The sequence below is a fragment of the Aethina tumida genome, chromosome 2 (assembly GCF_024364675.1).
Source record: "Aethina tumida isolate Nest 87 chromosome 2, icAetTumi1.1, whole genome shotgun sequence".
Classification (NCBI taxonomy): domain Eukaryota; kingdom Metazoa; phylum Arthropoda; class Insecta; order Coleoptera; family Nitidulidae; genus Aethina; species Aethina tumida.
In genome coordinates, this window is record NC_065436.1 from 1,550,795 (window position 1) to 1,574,668 (window position 23,874).

At 27.8% G+C, this 23,874-nt stretch overlaps 1 protein-coding gene across 2 annotated transcripts in view; it reads right to left on the reverse strand.

Moving 5' to 3' along the window:
* The window catches only part of LOC109601886 (LIM/homeobox protein Awh), a 35,256-nt gene extending 27,258 nt beyond the window's left edge, over positions 1 to 7,998 (reverse strand). For both annotated transcript variants that reach the window (XM_020018184.2, XM_020018181.2), the window contains exon 1: positions 7,843 to 7,998. In XM_020018184.2, coding sequence (XP_019873743.1) covers positions 7,843 to 7,848 — 6 coding nt within the window. In that variant the 5' untranslated portion in view covers positions 7,849 to 7,998. The remainder of the gene's footprint in view (positions 1 to 7,842) is intronic.
* Positions 7,999 to 23,874: the final 15,876 nt, after the last annotated feature.

Genomic DNA, 23,874 nt, shown 5'->3' on the forward strand with positions numbered 1-23,874 from the left:
AATTTCGAAAACCATTCATCATATTTTGTGTGTGTGGTTCGGGGCCCCGGACTTATTTCGTATTCTTTTATGCGGTGTGGCGATGTGATACCTGGAATTATGGAATTATTGTCGACGGTGCCGACTAAAAAACACGTGTTAACTGGCATTTTCATTATTATCATTATTTTTTTAATGTTGTATCCTTCATCCGAGAGTTTATTATTAAACAAGTGGGAAATCGACGATGCTCCACTAATTTTGGCCATTCCATAAAAATGCACTGCGAAATTAATAAAAGGTTCGTCGTCTTATCTGCTGTTGGAGTTTTTTGATTCTTGTCATTTATGATTCTCTTTAGATTATCAAAAGGACAATTAAGACGAGTTAGATGTTCTATTCTTTTAGGTCAATAGATTCTTTAGATTATTAGTTTTTCAATCCCTACAGATCCTTGAGACTCTTCTTTTTATTGTTCTTCAGTCTTCCTTTCTTTAAAATCTCTCAAATTTTCTAAGATTTTATAGATTTCCCTAATTTTTTTAGTTTAATTAACAAAATTTATTCAATTATTTTTACTCTATCAAGTAATTAGATCCTTGAGACCCTTCTTTTTATTATTCTTTAGAGTTTCTGTCTTTCTTTCTTTAGAATCTCCTAAATTTACTAAGATTTTATAGACTTCTCTAAATTTTTTAGTTTAATTATCAAGATTTATTGAAGTTTTTGTCCTACAGAGTCATTAAATCCTTTAGAATATTCATTTTTGTTGTTCTTTAAAGTTTTTGACTCCATTTAATTCTCAAGAGTCCTTAGAATCTCTTATATTCTCTGAGATTCTCTAGATTCCTCAAATTTTCTAGTTGGATTATCAAGATTTGTTACTCTATAAAGTAATTAGATCCTTGAGACTCTTCTTTTTATTATTATTTAGAGTTTCTGTCTTTCTTTCTTTAGAATCTCCTAAATTTACTAAGATTTTATACATTTCTCTAAATTTTTTAGTTTAATTATCAAGATTTATTCAGTTTTCTGTCCTGCAGAGTCATTAAGTCCTTTAGAATATTCATTTTTGTGGTTCTTTAAAGTTTTTGAATCCTTTTAATTCTCAGGAGTCTTTAGAATCTCTTATATTCTCTGAGATTCTCTAGATTCCTCAATTTTTCTAGTTGGATTATCAAGTTAATCAGATTTTTTACTCTATCAAGTAATTAGATCCTTGAGACTCTTCTTTTTATTATTCTTTAGAGTTTTTATCTTCCTTCTTTAGAATCTCCTAAATTTTCTAAAATTTAATAGATTTCTCTAAATTTTTTAGTTTAATTATCAAGATTTATTAAATTTTTTGTCCTACAAAGTCATTAAATCCTTTAGAATATTCATTTTTGTTGTTCTTTAAAGTTTTTGAATCCATTTAATTCTCTAAAGTCTTTAGAATCTCATATATTCTTTGAGATTCTCTAAATTCATCAAATTTTTTAGTTGGATTATCATTGTGACTCTTCCTTCTTATTATCCTTCAGAATTTTTTTCATTAAAATCTCTTAAATGTTAAAAAATTTTGTACATTTCTGTCAATTTTTTGGTGGATTATCAACATATAATAAAGTTTTTGTCCTTTAAAGTCATTGAATCCTTTGGATGATTCATTTTTGTTGTTCTTTAAAGTTTTTGAATCCTTTTGACTCACCAGATTCTTCTCCATTATATATTCTAAGACAATTTAGAATCCTCAAAATTTCTAATTGGTTTTTATTGATTTTTCACTCTTTAAAGCCATTAAATTCTTGAAACTCTTCTTAAATCCTTTATATTATTTAATTTTATTATCCTTTAGAGTTTTTGAATCTTTCTAATTATCAAGTTACTTTTGATTCTTTAAATTCTCTGAGATTCTGCAGGTTTCTCTATATTTATATACATTTTTTATTCTTTACAGTCATTAAATTCGTTAAATTATTCATTTTTCGAATCCTTTTCATCATAGAAAGTCTCTTATATTTTCTAAGATTTTCTAGATATCTCAAAATTTCTAAATGATATTCATTAAATGAACAATAATTATTCGAATAATATAAATTTATATAAAATTAATTTAATATCAGTTAATTTAAATAAATTTTCGAATAATTAGATATAATTTAGAATATTTTTATATTGAATGAACAAAATATATTTGAAGAATATTCGAATATTTAAATACATTCGTACCAAACATGCAACATAAGCAGAGCATTATTGAATCGTCGGTGTTTGCTCCACCTCCGATCATGACAGATAATAATGCGCCCGCGTCCGTAATATGGAGCGGCGGCGCCGCCGCCGCCGCCGCTACCACCGCCGGAACGGGCCACACCTAGATCCCAAATCCGAGGACCTATCAATCGAGTGAATAATGCTATTCAATCACCATTGTCTCTTTAACAATTCTCACAGTACAAAAAAAAATAATTAAGTATGTTTTTTTTTAATTAATTAAAAACATACAAATAAAAATATCAATAAAAGAATAATTAATGTAATGTTTTTTAATTAATAAAACGAAACACAAAAAAAAATTATAAAACAAAATTAAAATAAATATTATAAAGTAAATTAAAAACATACTAAATAAAATAATTAAGTATGTTTCTTTTAATTAATTAAAAACATACCAATAAAAATATACCAATAAAAGAATAATTAATGTAAATTCATATCCTTAATTATAATAAAAAAATATAAAACAAAAATAAAATAAATTAAAAACATACCAAATAAAATATATATTTTAAATGTTGATTTGGTAAAAGATAAAAGACATAAAGTCGCCGAAGAACATTGTATGTATATGTTCCCATGCGTCGCACAATTGGGCACTTCCCTAAAATTTATTCGAAAATCATTCAAATCTTAAACGGCGCAATTAATCAAATCCGGTGAACACAAATAAGAGGCGTTGCGGTGAAATATGCATCCGATTTGTAACTTTCAAAGCGCATAGTTAAGATATTTTCCTCTTTCCATCCGTAATTAATATCTCACTTTTGTCCATTAGATTGTCGGTTATTTTTCAAATTATTATGTTATTAATTCATTTATCTTTTCATACTCATTCAATTCCTTTTTTTGTTTTCTTTATAAATAATAAAACTTTCTTCAGGTACTTATGTGGTACATTAAATTGGCCAATAAATTTTGAGATATTTAACATTTTCTTCTATAAAAATTAAAAACAGTACTTTCTACAGGAGTGTGTTAAAATTAACTCACTTGACAACAGTACTATCACAATTTTTGGTTAATTGTATTAAGAGAAATGTTAAATATCTCAAAGTTTATCAGAATTATCAAATATCTTAGTCAAAGATATCTTAAATATATCTCAAATTATATATTTTTAGAAAACATGATTTATTTCTAATATTATAAAGGCAAATTTAATTATAATTTACATTTTAAATAAAAAAAATTGCACATTATCTCGAAATTTTTAAGAGATATATTTTATTTTGGGAATTGTATATTATCTCAGAATTTTTAGATATTTTTTTTGAGATAAGTAGAAAAGTATAAGTTTTTATTGTTTGTTAAATAAAAAAATAAACAAAAAAGTTATTAACCCTTTTGAAAATCTGCCAAATAAGACAATATTTGAAATTTTTCCAAAAAAGTAACTCTAAGATATTTCTGGTAGATTTGGAGATGATCAATATTTAATAATATATTTTAGTATATCTTAGATAACTTTTATTTGAAATTTGAAAAATGTTGGATATTATCTCAAAATATTTGGAAAATGTATTGTATTTTTTTGAGATAAGCAAAGTTGTCTGTAGAAATGATTTATTCTTAATATTTTAAAGCCAAATTTAATCATTATTATTTATATTAGAAATAAAAAAAGTTGCACATTATCTCGAAATTTTTAAGAGATTTAATTTCTTTGAGGTAAGTAGTAATGCCTTTATAATTTTTTATAATGTCTAAGATATTTCTGGTAAATTTGGTGACAATTAATATTTAATAACACATTAAGTATATCCTATTTGAAATTTGAAAAAAGTTGTACATTATCTCAAAATATTTGAAAAATTTATTGTTTTTTTTCTGTGGTAAATAAAAATGTCTGTAGAAAGTTTTAAGAATGATTTATTTCCAACATTTTAAAGACAAATTAATCATGATTTCTATTTGAAATATAAAAGTTATCATTATCTCGAAATTTTTAAGACATTTATTTTACTTGAGGTAAGTAGAAATGCCTTTTATAAGTTTTTGTGATTTATCAAATAAAAAAAATAAACAAAAATGTTACTCTTTTCGAAAATCTGCTAAAAAAAAGAAGCTTGCCAAAAATATACAATTTGTGAAATTATCTCTAAGATATTTCTGATAATTTTGGTGACAATTAATATTAAAAATACATTTAAATATATCCTAATTAACTTTTATTAGAAATTTGAAAAAAGTTGGACATTATCTCAAAATATTTGGGAAATTTATTGTCTTTTTAGGTAAGTAAAGATGACTGTAGAAAGTTTTAATCATGATTTATTCTTAACATTTATTTTAAAGGCAAATTTAATCATGATTTCTATTTGAGATAAAAAAAGTTACACATTATCTCAATATTTTTAAGATATTGGATATTGGGGACACCCTGTATGTATTTTAAACTTTCAACTAATTTGAAATTATGTATTTCAATATAATTAAGTTGTTAGTAACTGGATTAATTTGACATAAACACATAACCAACTGTTACAGACTGAAAATTACCACCGAAAAAAAAAATCACCACCCGCTGCGTTAAAAATTGTCTAATTACAAAATTTATAATATTCGATTCTTGCATATATTTATAATTAAGAAACTCGTTTAAATGCAATTAAAGCTGAAATAAAAGATAATTGAGGAAGTAATTATTCCTGATATTGAGCAATACATCATACAAAACTTAAGATGGTACAACACATGTTCCTCAACTAGAAAACCGACAGTTGTTTATTCACAAAAAATATTATTTAAATTCACAAAAAGTCGAAAACACGAAGCAGAGAAGAGAGTAAAACAAGTAAGGGCATTTATTGTCGTAAGTAAATTACATATGCACCCCATAAGAATGGCCGAGGGTTGAAACGTTGTAGGTAAAATCGTAAATCATTACATGTGTAAATTTGGCCAATAAAAGTGCGGAACATGAAATGCACCCTTTGTGCCCTTTGCCATTCGAAAGCGACGCCATGACGTAAAACGGTTGGACAACAATATGTTAAATATGTCTGATGTTATTAAAAATTATGAGTACCAATACATTTTTTTTTTAGAATTCTCATCACTGTTCTTATTAAAGGTTAAATTGTCTGAAATTGTTGAATTAATGGGGACCAATCAAATAAATCTTGAAGAACCATCGAATAAATGTTATGATAAATGAATAGATAGCAACATATTAATGAAATAATCATTACTACGATGATGTGATAACTATTCTAACTATTTAACTGTTTTGCATTCTTAATTTTTTTTTGTTGAAATTAGAGGACTAATTATTCATAGATTTCTATCCTGACCACACTAATAAGTTATAACACACATAAACAAACAAAACTAAACTTTAACTAACTACATATTTATTTTAATTTTAGTTGAAACTCTAATTTTCTATAATTTATTTCTATATTTATTTTCTATAATTTATTATGCTGTTTTATTTTATTTTGTATGTTTTTAATTACAAAATGTGAATTTAAATAAGTATTTTTTTAATTAAAAAATATTATATTATATAATATTATTTTTTATGTTTAATATTTATTTAAATGAAAGTATTTTTTATTTAATAATTTTAATAATTGAAGGTTTTAACAAAATCTGAAATTAAATAACTATTTTTTTAAATTCTGTATGTTTTTAACTAAAATAATATTATGTTTATTCACTTTTATTAAAGGAATTTCAATTCAATTAATTATTAATATCAAAAATTTGAATTCATATAACTATTTTTTGAATTTTGTATGTTCTTAATAAAAAAATAATTTATTTAATTATTTTTATTTTGAACGAACTTAAATTCTAATTTAATTTATTATTTTATTTGTTACATTTGATAAACTTTTATAAATGAATGTATAAACTTACTGAAATAATATTTCTTTAATATACACGAAAATGTGAATTAAATTAACTGTTTTTTGAATTTTGTATGTTTTTAAAATATTACTTAATAATTTTTCTTATACGAATTTTAAATCAATTAATTATAAATATAAAAGGTTTGTATTTAAATAACTATTTTTTCATTTTTTTATGTTCTTAATTAAAAAAAAAAATATTTTATTTATTATTTTTATTTTGAACTAATTTAAATTCTAATAAAATTTATTATTTTATTTGTCACATTTAATAAACTTTTATAAAAGGGTGTATAAAATTAATGGAAAAATATTCGTTTATTATAAACCAAAATGTAAATTTAAATAACTGTTTTTTGAATTTTGTATGTTTTTAAGTAAAAAATATTATGTTTATTAATTTTTCTTATACGAATTTTAATTCAATTAATTATAAATATAAAAAGTTTGTATTTAAATAACTATTTTTTGATTTTTTTATGTTCTTAATTAAAAAAATATTTTATTTATTATTTTTATTTTGAACGAATTTAAATTCTAATATAATTTATTACTTTATTTGTTGCATTTAATAAATTTTTATAAATGATTGAATAAAATTAATGGAAAAATATTCGTTTATTATAAACCAAAATATGAATTTTAATAACTATATTTTGAATTTTGTATGTTTTTAACTAAAAAATATTATGTTTATTAATTTTTCTTAAACGAATTTTAATTCAAATAATTATAAATATAAAAAAAATGAATTTAAATAACTATTTTTTGTATTTTGTATGTTCTTAATTAAATAATATTTTATTTATTTTTTATCAGCAACGTTTTATTCTTTATATTTAATATTAATATAATAATATTGTTAATTTATTTATTTTTTATACTTTTTATATACTAATTTAATCTGGAAAATATTCTTTTATTATAATCAAAAACATATAATTTAAATAACTATTTTTTTGTATGTTTTCAATCAAAAATTATAGTTCTTATTTTAATTAAATTAATTTGTTTTATTTTTTATATACAGTTAACATTTTAAATGAATAAATATATAAAAAAATTTTTCAAAAATATATTTTTATCAGAATATAAATTTAAACAACTATTATTTTGAATTGTACACATTGTATTTGTTATTTTGTTCTTAAATAATTTTTACTTTAATTAAATTTATTTAATTTAATTTTTATATTAATATTTTTGATAAAGAAATGTTTACAAATATAGAGAAAATATTCTTTAATTATGTTTTTAATTAAAAATATTATATTAATTATTTAATGAACGAATGGTTTTTGTATGTTTTTAATTATAACAATATATTCAATTATTTTTTATGTTTAATATATGTTATATATCTTTATTTATATATAAATTTAAAGTATTTTGTATGTTTTTAATAAAAATATATTCTTATTTTTACATTTTTTCCTTATATCTAAATATAAATATTTATAATTTGTTCATAATGTAGGTACTAATATGTATTAATTATAAATTAATTATTTATTTATTAAATTCTTAATTGTTAAAAAACATAGTGGTGTTTTAATTTAATTATTCTCTCAAGTCAACTTAATAAAAACATAAGTTTATGTATAATATTAAAAATTTACTATTTTTTTTACTAAACTGTTAAAATTTAATAATATATTACATTATTTTGTAAAAATTGTACATATTTGTATGGTATATTAAATTCAATAATTTATGGTATATTATATTTTATTTATGAACTCACCTTCATTTCTCCGCAACGTATCTCACTTATCGCCTCCAGCTTACCACCAAATCAAACCAAATATAATAACAACGAAATTGCACCAACCACCAATAAAAAAAAAATCCCACCAACAAGAGTGAAAACCAACAATCCGTCCGCAAGTCAAACGTCCCGCATCGATCCCAGATCGAAGATCAAAGATCCGGCGTGCAGAAACCAATTGTCACGTATCCACCGTCCCGCGTCCGACGTGCGCAACCGACTGTCCGGCCGAAGAGCCGACGAGCGACCGGCCCATCCACCATCCGAACGGTGCGGACAGTCGGCCCGTTCCCATTGGTCGACACGCCCCATTCGGGGGCCGCACGCGCCGCCCCCCTCGTCGCGCGGCCACGAATGATTTGTGCGATCGCACCGTCAAGTCGGGCAATGGACACTTTTTTCCCCGTGCGTTTTTGCACGCCGGCCGGACGCGGCGTCTGTGCACGCGAGCGGATTGTTTTGTTTAGCGATGGCGCGTGATTTGGCGAATTTAAAAATTCCGTTCGATCGACGAAGATTTTAAATGGTGTTTGCCTCCCACGCTGGGGATGAAGCGGTTATTTAATTTTTATCGTGAACGTACAACAATGAAATCAATAGTTGCACCTTTTAAAATGACAGTTTATTCATAAATGTTTAAAATGTAGACAAGTTTTTAATATAACATATAATTATTTAATAATATTTTATTATAAGTAAGATTATGATTTTAAAATAGTATTTTGGGTGTGTTGTTTGTGCATTTAAAAAAAAAACAATATTTTTCAATTATTAAAAGTAGAAAAAATGTTTTTGTCAAAAAAAACAAAGCATTAGTATTTTTTTTTTGAATCTATAATTTTTAATTGTATTTTTATTTATTTATTTTTAATGTGTTTAATTTTTTCTGAAATTAATCATAATTAACTATGTTTATTGACTAAATTTTTCAAAAACTATTCCTTTAAAAACAGTAAAAATATTGTCTTAATATAGATAATTTAAATTATGTTTACAAATATATATTTTTTTGACTTTTAATAAAAAATTAAATATAAATAATAAGTTTTGTTAAATTTTATTAAACTTTATTAATTTTATTCTATTTTATTTTATTCTATTTTAGACCACTTTATTCAATTCTATTCTATTTTAGTCAATTTTATCCATTTTTATACAATTTTATTCTATTTTATTTTATTCTATTTCATTCAATTTTTATCAATTTTATTTATTTTTATTCAATTTTATCAAATTTTATTCAATTTTATTCAATTTTACTAAATTTTATTCAATTTTATTAATTTTTATTCTGTTTTATTTAATTTTATTGTATTTTATTTTGATCCATTTCATTCAATTTAATTTAATTTTATTAAATTTTATTAAATTTTACTAAATTTTATTAAATTTTATTAAATTTTATTCATTTTTATTGAATTTTGTTTAATTTTATTCTATTTTATTCTATTACATTCAATTTTGTTAAATTTTATTCAATTTTATAAAAATTATTTCAATTTTATTCTATTTTATCCAATTTATTCTATTTCATTCAATTTTTTTTCAGTTTTATTCAATTTTATTCTCTTTTATTCTGTTACATTCAATTTTGTTAAATTTTATTCAATTTTATTAAATTTTATTCAATTTTATAAAAATTATTTCAATTTTATTCTATTTTATCCAATTTATTCTATTTTATTCTATTTCATTCAATTTTTTTCAGTTTTATTCAATTTTATTCTCTTTTATTCTGTTACATTCAATTTTGTTAAATTTTATTCAATTTTATAAAAATTTATTCAATTTTAATCTATTTTATACAATATTATTCTATTTTATTCTATTTCATTCAATTTTTTTCAATTTTTTTCAATTTTATTCAATTTTATTCTCCTTTATTTTATTACATTCAAATTTATTAAATTTTATTCAATTTTATGAAAATTTATTCAATTTTATTCTATTTTATTCTATTACGTTCAATTTTCTTAAATTTTATTCAATTTTATTCAATTTTGTTCAATTTTATAAAAATTTATTCAATTTTATTCTATTTTACCCAATATTATTCTATTTTATTCTATTTCATTCAATTTTTTTCATTTTATTCAAATTTATACTCTTTTATTCTATTACATTAAATTTTGTTAAATTTTATTCAAATTTATTAAATTTTATTCAATTTTATAAAAATTTATTCAATTTTATTCTCTTTTATTCTATTACATTCAATTTTGTTAAATTTTATTCAGTTTTATTAAATTTTGTTCAATTTTATAAAAATTTATTCAATTTTATTCTATTTTATCCAATATTATTCTATTTCATTCTATTTCATTCAATTTTATTCAAATTTTATTCAATTTTATTCAATTTTTTTTAGTTTTATTCAATTTTATTATTTTATTTTATTTTATTTTATTTTATTTTAATTTTATTTTATTTAAACTTCAAAACATAAAATAAATAAATTATTAATTTTATTAAAATTATTATTATAAACTATTAATTTTATTTATAATAATTTAATTATCACTTACATTTATGCCAAGAATGCTGTAAGATTGCTTCACGTCACCAAACACACTTGAAACTTTGAATAAATCCCGATAAAAAATCCACCATTGTTTGTGACAAGATTTAAGTCGCTTTGCATATTTAAATCGTCGTGATAAATATCGCCTACGTACCCAACTCTATGGTACCACCCAAGAAAAAGAAAACAAATGTAACAACAACAACAATCGGTTTTTTGGCACAAATGCTTGTTTTTCCATCACAAATTAAATAATAATAAAAAAATATCTCATAAATATGTGAGACATAATAAATTTCTTGGCGTGAAAGAGCGAATAAAGGGAAGGTGACCGTTTAGAAGATGAGGTGAAAGAGGTGAGTTTCGACTCAGGTGGTGCCATAACTTACGGGTGTTTGTTCTCTGGTTCGTTGACAGGACCTCCTGTTGACTATTTACGGATGTGGCAGACGAAACTGGGTTTTTGTGGTCGGTTAATGGGGTTGGATGTAATGGGATTAAAAAATAAAAGGATAGAGGGATGAACTCGATGGTAAATCATCTAAAAATACATAAATATATTACTAATATTATAATAAGTTACTTATAAACTGAATTGGTTGTAAGTAAAATAAAAAAAATGGAACTCTAATCTGTTGTATTATTTAAAAAAATATGCAACAAGAAAAATAAGGTATTTTTCTAAATTTACTAAGACAGTTTCTTAATGTAATCATATAGTAAGAAGGAGTGACGTTTAATCAAAGACAGAAAATGAAATTCCACGTTTCCCCAACCGAATCCAGCCGGAATCCTGTTTGTCAGCGACACCGCCAATTTGCATCAGCCGCCCCCGCGATCGTGAATCAACCGTCGCGACGGCCGATAATGAGTCGCGCCATCATCCAGGAAGTGTTCCCTTGTTACCGGACTTTTGTCGTTCAATTGCTGACTGCGAACGTCTCAGACGCTCGTTTCCGGATTTACAATCAGCCCGTGAACACCCCTCGCACGATTCGCCGGTGCCGCCCCCGAGTTTCGAGACCCCGCACCACGGTTCGTCGCCGTGGCAACCGTTAACTTCGTGTTTTTGTCCCGCAATCACGATGGGATTTCGTCGGGAGACTTACTCTCCTTTTCCGTTACATCCACTTTTCGACCATTTAACGTTTTAAAACAATTCCAGTTTCAACTTGTGGAGATATTAAAACAAAAAATTATCAGATTTTGAAGGTTGTGGGTGGAACTTTTGTGCTACACTTTTTTATCGACAATAAAAGATATAAAAGATTCTTTTACTTAATTCTTATACCATTATGACAAATCTTGTAATTGTAAGTTAAATATCTTTCAATAATAATACAGTACTTCAAGAAACTATGACGTCACCTTCAGGATTATTTGAGGTGCCTCTGTCTGTAGTAGTCAGTCACCTTTAATTTTTATTGGAGGCAATGTGACCATCCAGAGGTACATACAGGAAATTGTAAAACCTCATTTGTTGTCTTACTTGTGGGCTCTTCATAACTCAGTCTTCCATCAGGATTTGCTCCGACTTCACCCTGCAAGTATTACTTTGGAGTGTTTTCTACATTTCGATCTAAATTTGTTGCCATGATCAGCAACATTTCCAGACTTATCAATGATTGAACACGTATGGAACATCACAGTCATGACTTCCAAATTCAGCTCCCTCTCTACAGATTGTGAAGGACCTTCAGCATTAAGTAGAGGTGGCATGGAAAGAGGCATCTTTGGACACACAATTTTTTGTGAAAAGGTCTGACATTGTCCAGCTGGAGATATAATTTGAGGTGCCTCTGTCTGTAGTAGTCAGTCACCTTTAATTTTTATTGGAGGCAATGTGACCATCTAGAGGTACATACAGGAAATTGTGGAACTTCATTTGTTGTCTTACTTGTGGGCTCTTCATAGCTCAGTCTTCCATCAGGATTTGCTCAGATTTCACCCTGCGAGTATTACTTTGGAGTGTTTTCTACATTTCGACCTAAATTTGTTGCCCTGATTAGCAACATTTCCAGACTTATCACTGATTGAACACGTATGGAACATCACAGTCACGACTTCCAAATTCAGCCTCTCCTCTACAGATTGTGACAGACCTTCAGCATCAAGTAGAGGTGGCATGGAAAGAGGCATCTTTGGACACACAATTTTTTGTGAAAAGGTCTGACATTGTCCAGCTGGAGATATAATTTGAGGTGCCTCTGTCTGTAGTAGTCAGTCACCTTTAATTTTTATTGGAGGCAATGTGACCATCCAGAGGTACATACAGGAAATTGTAAAACCTCATTTGTTGTCTTACTTGTGGGCTCTTCATAACTCAGTCTTCCATCAGGATTTGCTCCGACTTCACCCTGCAAGTATTACTTTGGAGTGTTTTCTACATTTCGATCTAAATTTGTTGCCATGATAAGCAACATTTCCAGACTTATCACTGATTGAACACGTATGGAACATCACAGTCACGACTTCCAAATTCAGTCCCCCCTCTACAGATTGTGAAGGACCTTCAGCATCAAGTAGAGGTGGCATGGAAAGAGGCAACTTTGGACACACAATTTTTTGTGAAAAGGTCTGACATTGTCCAGCTGGAGATATAATTTGAGGTACCTCTGTTTGTAGTAGTCAGTCACCTTTAATTTTCATTTGAGGCAATGTGACCATCCAGAGGTACATACAGGAAATTGTAAAACCTCATTTGTTGTCTTACTTATGGGCTCTTCATAACTCAGTCTTCCATCAGGATTTGCTCAGATTTCACCCTGCGAGTATTACTTTGGAGTGTTTTCTACATTTCGACCTAAATTTGTTGCCATGATCAGCAACATTTCCAGACTTATCACTGATTGAACACGTATGGAACATCACAGTCACGACTTCCAAATTCAGCCTCCCCTCTACAGATTGTGACAGACCTTCAGCATCAAGTAGAGGTGGCATGGAAAGAGGCATCTTTGGACACACAATTTTTTGTGAAAAGGTCTGACATTGTCCAGCTGGAGATATAATTTGAGGTACCTCTGTTTGTAGTAGTCAGTCACCTTTAATTTTCATTTGAGGCAATGTGACCATCCAGAGGTACATACAGGAAATTGTAAAACCTCATTTGTTGTCTTACTTGTGGGCTCTTCATAACTCAGTCTTCCATCAGGATTTGCTCTGACTTCACCCTGCGAGTATTACTTTGGAGTGTTTTCTACATTTCGACCTAAATTTGTTGCCATGATCATCAACATTTTCAGACTTATCACTGATTGAACACGTATGGAACATCACAGTCACGACTTCCAAATTCAGCCCCCCCTCTACAGATTGTGAAGGACCTTCAGCATCAAGTAGAGGTGGCAGGGAATGAGGCATCTTTGGACACACAATTTTTTGTGAAAAGGTCTGACATTGTCCAGCTGGAGATATAATTTGAGGTGCCTCTGTCTGTAGTAGTCAGTCACCTTTAATTTTTATTGGAGACAATGTGACCATCCAGAGGTACATACAGGAAATTGTAAACCTCATTTGTTGTCTTACTTGTGGGCTCTTCATAACTCAGTCTCCCATCAGGATTTGCTCTGACTTTACGTTGCGAGTAATATTTTGGAGTGTTTTCTACATTTCCATCTAAATTTGTTGCCATGATCAGCAACATTTCCACACTTATCACTGATTGAACTTGTATGGAACATCAGAGTCAGAAAACTTTCAAATTCAGCCCTCCCTCCACAGACTTTAGCAAACCTTCAGAGTCAAGTCAGAATGAGTTACTTCGGGACAAAATTGGATGTGCGAATAAATCTGATCCGGTATCCGCGATAATTGGACCGCCGTTTCGGCCCGCTCCCGTTTTTCTTTCGCATCCGCGAACGTCATGAATATGCAACGTGCATTTCAGCGATAGCCGCGTAACGAAAACGCGTCAGCCACCGTAAAACGCCCACCGGTAACCGGATTACCGAATTACCGGCTCGCCAATTCGTATTCCGGCCGGTTATCCGAATCGGGCTCGCTGCCGTCGGTCGCGTAACGCACGGACGTTCCATCCATCCGTATTCCGCCGTTGGAACGCTCAACTTCGTTACGTCGGTGCGCCGTTCCGGCTGCATTTGCCACGGCGGTTCGCTTTTATTTACTTATTCGCGAACATGTCGGTCTCGCATTTTAATATACGCTTGTTGGGCCGGAACAAATGAACTTGAAACCGGGGGAGGGTTGATGAAACAAAGATTCAGTCTTGTATCAACTACTCAAAGGTTTCAGATGGTACCACATAAAAGGAAAAGGACACATGTCTCCAAAATTCCTCTTTGTTATTTATGGGTCTGGGGTAATTCATAAAAAATAATTGTGAGGCATCAAATCAGGTGAACGAGGTGGCCTACTTCCAGGAGCATCAATATATCTACTCATTCATCTGATTAGATAGTGTCAAAAGTTGGATAATAAAATTAATTAAGTATAAACTACAAAATACTACAAAATTACTAAAAATAATTTAGGAGGAACTATAAAATAGAAATCTTAGGAATTATATAAAAAAATGAAGAAGTTAAAGACTATTGAGAGAACTGAGAGGGTCAAGAATGGCAAAATTCATTAAAGTCCTAATGTATAATATTAATGTGTATGTAAAATGAAGATGAAAAAGTTAAAAACTAAATCTTGAAAACTTTACAGAATATAATATTAACTGAATTTGAAAGAAACTGAGAAACTTCATCTAAAGCTTTTAAGAAAAATAAACAATTGAATTTCTAATTGAAGATTCAGGAAAATCAACAAAGTGGAAGAACTTAAAATATCTCCAATAGTGACAAAATTTTTTAAAATCTTTAAATTTTTGTATTTAATTTGAGGATTTTAGTAATTAATAATAATTACTTGAGTTTCAATCAGATAAATCTCAATTTAATAAGTAATTAAACAGTTTCAGTTATTTAAAGTTATTGGAGAATGAAAAAGTTAAAAACTAAAACTTGAAAACTTTACAGAATTGAAGATTAACTGAATTTGAAAGAAACTGAGAAACTTCATCCAAAGCTTTTAAGGAAAATAAACAATTTAATTTCTAATTGAAGATTCAGGAAAATCAACAAAGTGGAAGAACTTAAAATATCTCCAATAGTGACAAAATTCTTTAAAATCTTTAAATTTTTGTATTTAATTTGAGGATTTTAGTAATTAATAATAATTACTTGTGTTTCAGTCAGAAAAATCTCAATTTAATAAGTAATTAAACAGTTTCAGTTATTTAAAGTTATTGGAGAATGAAAAAGTTAAAAACTAAAACTTAAAAACTTTACAGTATTTAAGATTAACTGAATTTGAAAGAAACTGAGAAATTTCATCTAAAGCTTTTAAAGAAAATAAACAATTTAATTTCTAATTGAAGTTTCAGGAAAATCAACAAAGTGGAAGAACTTAAAATATCTCTAATAGTGACAAAATTCTTTAAAATCTTTAAATTCTTGTATTTAATTTGAGGATTTTAATAATTAATAATAATTTCTTGTGTTTCAATCAGATAAATATCAATTTAATAAGTAATTAAACAATTTCAGTTACTTAAAATTATTGGAAAATGAAGAAGTTAAAAACTAAAACTTGAAAACTTTACAGAATATAAGATTAACTGAATTTGAAAGAAACTGAGAAACTTCATCTAAAGCTTTTAAAGAAAATAAACAATTTAATTCCTAATTAAAGTTTCAGGAAAATCAACGAAGTGGATGAACTTAAAATATCTCCAATAGTGATAAAATTCTTTAAAATCTTTAAATTTTTGTATTTAATTTGAGGATTTTAGTAATTAATAATAATTACTTGTATTTCAATCAGATAAATCTCTATTTAATAAGTAATTAAACAATTTCAGTTACTTAAAGTTATTGGAGAATGAAAAAGTTAAAAACTAAATCTTGAAAACTTTACAGAATATAAGATTAACTGAATTTGAAAGAAACTGAGAAACTTCATCTAAAGCTTTTAAGGAAAATAAACAATTTAATTTCTAATTAAAGTTTCAGGAAAATCAACAAAGTGGAAGAACTTAAAATATCTCCAATAGTGACAAAATTCTTTAAAATCTTTAAATTTTTGTATTTAATTTGAGGATTTTAGTAATTAATAATAATTACTTGTGTTTCAGTCAGAAAAATCTCAATTTAATAAGTAATTAAACAGTTTCAGTTATTTAAAGTTATTGGAGAATGAAAAAGTTAAAAACTAAAACTTGAAAACTTTACAGAATTTAAGATTAACTGAATATGAAAGAAACTGGGAAACTTCATCCAAAGCTTTTAAGGAAAATAAACAATTTAATTTCTAATTGAAGATTCAGGAAAATCAACAAAATGGAAGAACTTAAAATATCTCCAATAGTGACAAAATTCTTTAAAATCTTTAAATTTTTGTATTTAATTTGATGATTTTAGTAATTAATAATAATTACTTGTGTTTCAGTCAGAAAAATCTCAATTTAATAAGTAATTAAACAGTTTCAGTTATTTAAAGTTATTGGAGAATGAAAAAGTTAAAAACTAAAACTTGAAAACTTTACAGAATTGAAGATTAACTGAATTTGAAAGAAACTGAGAAACTTCATCCAAAGCTTTTAAGGAAAATAAACAATTTAATTTCTAATTGAGGATTCAGGAAAATCAACAAAGTGGAAGAACTTAAAATATCTCCAATAGTGACAAAATTCTTTAAAATCTTTAAATTTTTGTATTTAATTTGATGATTTTAGTAATTAATAATAATTACTTGTGTTTCAGTCAGAAAAATCTCAATTTAATAAGTAATTAAACAGTTTCAGTTATTTAAAGTTATTGGAGAATGAAAAAGTTAAAAACTAAAACTTGAAAACTTTACAGAATTGAAGATTAACTGAATTTGAAAGAAACTGAGAAACTTCATTTAAAGCTTTTAAAGAAAATAAACAATTTAATTCCTAATTAAAGTTTCAGGAAAATCAACAAAGTAAAAGAACTTAAAATATCTCAATAATGACAAAATTCTTTTAAATCTTTAAATTCTTGTATTTAATTTAAGAATTTGAGATACTTTCTCAGAAACTGAAAAAGTTAAAGAAAATAATAATTTCTAATTAATGATCAAGAAGAATCATGAAAGAAGAAATGAAATTTTTCATAAATGGCAAAATTTTTAAAGAGTCTTTAATGTTTGTAGATAATTTAAAGATTTTAAATAATTATTAGAAATCTAAAAATATTATAAAGAATATCTACATATAATATAAAACTTTAAACGTCCTAAAATATGTGTAAATATTGGAAACAATTTAAAGAAACTATCTTGGCAAAAAGAGCAGCACTTAACAAAATTAAAGAACCACTTGTTCATTCCGAACCGTTGGCCCAAGATACGAAAGACATAAACCAAACGCAGCAGATCCACCAATTTAATCGACGACAATATCTACACGATCCCATCGACGATAAATCGATTGGTGGCCAATTAGCACGCGGAACACCGTTTTAATCTGCCCACGGTGAGCCGCACTCCGTTCAGAAGCACTAATTACCGCGATATGGGACCATGATTTAAGATTGACCGCCCTCGATACGTCCGACTTTTAGCCCCGGGTTCCGGCTACCACGACCACAGCCTTCTAAATCATTCCCATCGGTTTTCGTTTCGTTATTGCCCATTAGGCAACGTGTCACTCACTCTTTTTTATTTTAATAATTGTGCCATGGATGTGCGTGCGGTAGGTTCCTTTGTGGGCCCAATTTTTATTGAGTCTGGCTCTTTAAATTCACTAAACTAAAAAACTTAAATTAATAAATTAAGTAAACTGAACAGTTTAAAGGACTTCATTTACCTTTTAATTAAACATTAGAATGAATTAACAACAAAAATGAAGTGAACGAATTCGATGAGAGGTACACACCACTGAATCAGTGGGAATCAAGTGCGTTGAGGATTAAAAGATGTGTATAGAAGTGGAATGGCACGTGCACACCGGAAACGTTACATTAACTTTACTAACACGCCTCCCTGTTTAATTTCCATTTGATTTGAGACAGTGTGCCGTCCTTTGTGTCCCTTTGTGCCGTTTGCACCGCACTTGATCTTCGGACGTTTGTTGCGATTCTGTTGCATCAGTGAATGTTGTGGGAATGGGATTTTTTAACGATACTTTTACTTTTGTTATGATAAATGTGAAATATATCAATGTGACAATATAGAAAATAATTTTCATTATATGAATATTATAGGAAACAATTTTATGACATGCAGAGAGTTTTTTCTTCTCTATCTTCTGAACTACTGCATCTTAAATAGATTACACTGTATCTGTGGAGTAATAATCATGAAATAAACTTTAATATTTGATATTATAAAAGTAAACTAAGTCATTGCTTCAATAAGGTGATATGTGACGCAATTTTTATGACATACAAAGAATACAGAGAGTTTTTATCCTCCATCTTCTGAGCCAGTGCATCTTAGATGGGCTACACTGTATATGTGAATTGCTGATCATGAAATAAACTTTAATTTTTGATATTATAAAATTAAACTATGTCATTGCTTCAATAAGATGATAAGGGAAGCAATTCTTATGATATACAGAGAATACAGAGAGTTTTTATCCTCCATCTTCAGAGCTAGTGCATCTTAGATGGGCTACACTGTATATGTGGAGTACTGATTATGAAATAAACTTTAATTTTTGATATTATAAGAGTAAACTATGTCATTGCTTCAATAAGATGATATGGGAAGCAATTTTTATGACATACAGAGTGTTTTTATCCACCATCTTCTGAGCTAGTACATTTTAGATGGGCTACACTGTATATGTGGACTTCTGATCATGAAATAAACTTTAATCTTTGATATTATAAAAGTAAACTGTCATTGCTTCAATAAGATGATATGGGAAGCAATTTTTATGATACACAGAGAATACAGAGAGTTTTTATCCTCCATCTTCAGAGCTAGTGCACCTTAGATGGGCTACACTGTATATGTGGAGTACTGATTATGAAATAAACTTTAATTTTTGATATTATAAGAGTAAACTATGTCATTGCTTCAATAAGATGATATGGGAAGCAATTTTTATGACATACAGAGTGTTTTTATCCACCATCTTCTGAGCTAGTACATTTTAGATGGGCTACACTGTATATGTGGACTTCTGATCATGAAATAAACTTTAATCTTTGATATTATAAAAGTAAACTGTCATTGCTTCAATAAGATGATATGGGAAGCAATTTTTATGATACACAGAGAATACAGAGAGTTTTTATCCTCCATCTTTTGAGCTAGTGCATCTTAGATGGGCTACACTGTATATGTGGAGTACTGATTATGAAATAAACTTTAATTTTTGATATTATAAGAGTAAACTATGTCATTGTTTCAATAAGATGATATGGGAAGCAATTTTTATGACATACAGAGAGTTTTTATCCACCATCTTCTGAGCTAGTACATTTTAGATGTGTTACACTGTATATGTGGACTACTGATCATGAAATAAACTTTAATCTTTGATATTATAAAAGTAAACTATGTCATTGCTTCAATAAGATGATAAGGGAAGCAATTCTTATGATACACAGAGAATACAGAGAGTTTTTATCCTCCATCTTCTGAGATAGTGCATCATAGATGGGCTACACTGTATATGTGGAGTACTGATTATGAAATAAACTTTAATTTTTGATATTATAAGAGTAAACTATGTCATTGTTTCAATAAGATGATATGGGAAGCAATTTTTATGACATGCAGAGAGTTTTTATCCACCATCTTCTGAGCTAGTACATTTTAGATGGGCTACACTGTATATGTGGACTTCTGATCATGAAATAAACTTTAATCTTTGATATCATAAAAGTAAACTATGTCATTGCTTCAATAAGATGATAAGGGAAGCAATTCTTATGATACACAGAGAATACAGAGAGTTTTTATCCTCCATCTTCAGAGCTAGTGCATCTTAGATGGGCTACACTGTATATGTGGAGTACTGATTATGAAATAAACTTTAATTTTTGATATTATAAGAGTAAACTATGTCATTGCTTCAATAAGATGATATGGGAAGCAATTTTTATGACATACAGAGAGTTTTTATCCACCATCTTCTGAGCTAGTACATTTTAGATGGGCTACAATGTATGTGTGGACTTCTGATCATGAAATAAACTTTAATCTTTGATATTATAAAAGTAAACTATGTCATTGCTTCAATAAGATGATAAGGGAAGCAATTCTTATGATACACAGAGAATACAGAGAGTTTTTATCCTCCATCTTCTGAGCTAGTGCATCATAGATGGGCTACACTGTATATGTGGAGTACTGATTATGAAATAAACTTTAATTTTTGATATTATAAGAGTAAACTATGTCATTGTTTCAATAAGATGATATGGGAAGCAATTTTTATGACATGCAGAGAGTTTTTATCCACCATCTTCTGAGCTAGTACATTTTAGATGGGCTACACTGTATATGTGGACTTCTGATCATGAAATAAACTTTAATCTTTGATATCATAAAAGTAAACTATGTCATTGCTTCAATAAGATGATAAGGGAAGCAATTCTTATGATACACAGAGAATACAGAGAGTTTTTATCCTCCATCTTCAGAGCTAGTGCATCTTAGATGGGCTACACTGTATATGTGGAGTACTGATTATGAAATAAACTTTAATTTTTGATATTATAAGAGTAAACTATGTCATTGCTTCAATAAGATGATATGGGAAGCAATTTTTATGACATACAGAGAGTTTTTATCCACCATCTTCTGAGCTAGTACATTTTAGATGGGCTACAATGTATGTGTGGACTTCTGATCATGAAATAAACTTTAATCTTTGATATTATAAAAGTAAACTATGTCATTGCTTCAATCAGATGATAAGGGAAGCAATTCTTATGATACACAGAGAATACAGAGAGTTTTTATCCGCCATCTTCTGAGCTAGTGCATCTTAGATGGGCTACACTCTATATGTGGAGTACTGATTATGAAATAAACTTTAATTTTTGATATTATAAGAGTAAACTATGTCATTGCTTCAATAAGATGATATGGGAAGCAATTTTTATGACATACAGAGAGTTTTTATCCACCATCTTCTGAGCTAGTACATTTTAGATGGGCTACACTGTATATGTGGACTTCTGATCATGAAATAAACTTTAATCTTTAATATTATAAAAGTAAACTATGTCATTGCTTCAATAAGATGATAAGGGAAGCAATTCTTATGATACACAGAGAATACAGAGAGTTTTTATCCTCCATCTTCAGAGCTAGTGCATCTTAGATGGGCTACACTGTATATGTGGAGTACTGATTATGAAATAAACTTTAATTTTTGATATTATAAGAGGAAACTATGTCATTGCTTCAATAAGATGATATGGGAAGCAATTTTCATGACATACAGAGAGTTTTTATCCAACATCTTCTGAGCTAGTACATTTTAGATGGGCTACACTGTATATGTGGACTTCTGATCATGAAATAATATCAACAAGATGATATGGGAAGCAATTTTTATAACATACAGAGAATACAGAGAGTTTTTATCCTCCATCTTCTGAGCTAGTGAATCTTAGATGGGCTACACTGCATTTGTGGACGACTGATGATGAAATAAACTTTAATTTTTGATATTATAAAAGTAAACTATGCCATTGCCTCATTATGTTGATATGGGAAACAATTTTTATGACATTCAGGGATATTTTTAGCCTCTATCTGCTGAGCTACTGCACCTTAAATAGGTTAGACAACTGTGTAATGTGGACTACTAATCATAAAATAAATATTAACTTTTGATTTTAATATTGCAAAATTGTATGTTCACTTGGAAAAGGGTTATCCCGTTTCACAGTCAGTGAGCGGATCTGTTAAGACCACAAAGAAAAACATAAGAACAAACCAAGAGCTATTAGTTAGATTTTAATTGGCCCGACATAATAAATAATAAGCCATCGTCGAGTGTTCTTTCGCCGGTCCGCCCAGAAGTCGATCGCAAATCATTCCCAAGTGCCCATTTTTATTCGTCGTTCGACTGGTTCCAGCTCGGAACAGACCTACGAGTATTTTTACGGCGATCTGTGATAATTGTGAGCCGGACGGTTTGCCGTAAAATGTGGGGCAACAACGGCGGAACTTTTCACGCAGCTCATCATGAATATGAAAGGGCCGGACGAAATTTAAATTGCTGATAAGTTTATCCGGACGGAAAATTGAGGCCTTCACACCGGAATGCTCCTTTTGCGCTCTTTTTTTTTTCATAATTCCTCCGCGAATTAGGCACTTTTGATGTGCCCGGTCGACTCCCTCTTTTTTTATTAACTCGACTTAGTTTCGACGGTGGTTCGTAATCGACTTGCAAATCATTAAATAAATGGTGGGTGGTCGATTTTGATGTTTTCATTACATATATGATATTTAAGAGAATTTATCATAGATAAATTCTTTATCTTAGTACTTATGTAGGATATAAATATATATATCATATTACTTATAATCAGTCTTGTTTGTACATTCGATTAATTAAAACGTGTGGTTCTTTCAATTTAAACGCGTATTTCTACTTAAAATTACAAATATCGAGGTTTGTACATACAATTCAATTTTTTAAATTAATAATTTACATCTATTATATGAAGTAATACATTTTTTATTCTTTTTTAGAATTCTACAATATGGCAGACAACAACAACGATCCAGTAAGTTTCATATTTTATTTTATCTACTTATTTTTAATGCAAGAAAAATTATCACAATAAAATAGCTCTGATAACTTAACTTATTTGATAATTTTTTGATAATATTTGGCATATTTCGTAATATTTTTTTTGTAGATTTAAAAGTAAAGTGGTTTTAGTATTTACGAGTTTAAAAATAAAATATATTATTATTTCAATAAGATTTTTATGTCTCTTTTTTTTTTGATATACGTCTTAAATGAACTACGCTGTACATGTGGAGTAATAATTATGAAATATAGTTTAATTTTCTTTATTATAAAAGTAGAATATGTTATTATCTTAATAAGATGATGTAGGAAACAGTTTATATAATATGCATAAAGTTTTTTCCTCTTTACCTTCTGATACTGCTTCTTCAATGAACTACACTGTATATGTGGAGCAATGATTATGAAATAAAGTGTAAATTTGGATATTATAAAAACAGAATTTGTTATTATTTCAATGATATAATATAGGAAACAGTTTTTATAATTTGGTGAAAGTTCTTCCTTCTCTAACTTCGGACTGTTACATATTAAATGAGCTACACTGTATATGTGGACTGATGATCTTAAAAAAACATTAATTTTTATATTATAAAAGTAAATTATGTTATCTCAACAAGATGAGATAGGAAACAATTTTTATGACATGCAAACAGCTTTTTCTTCCTTATCTTCTGAGATGCTGCATCTTAAATGAACTACACTGTATAAGTGGAGCAAT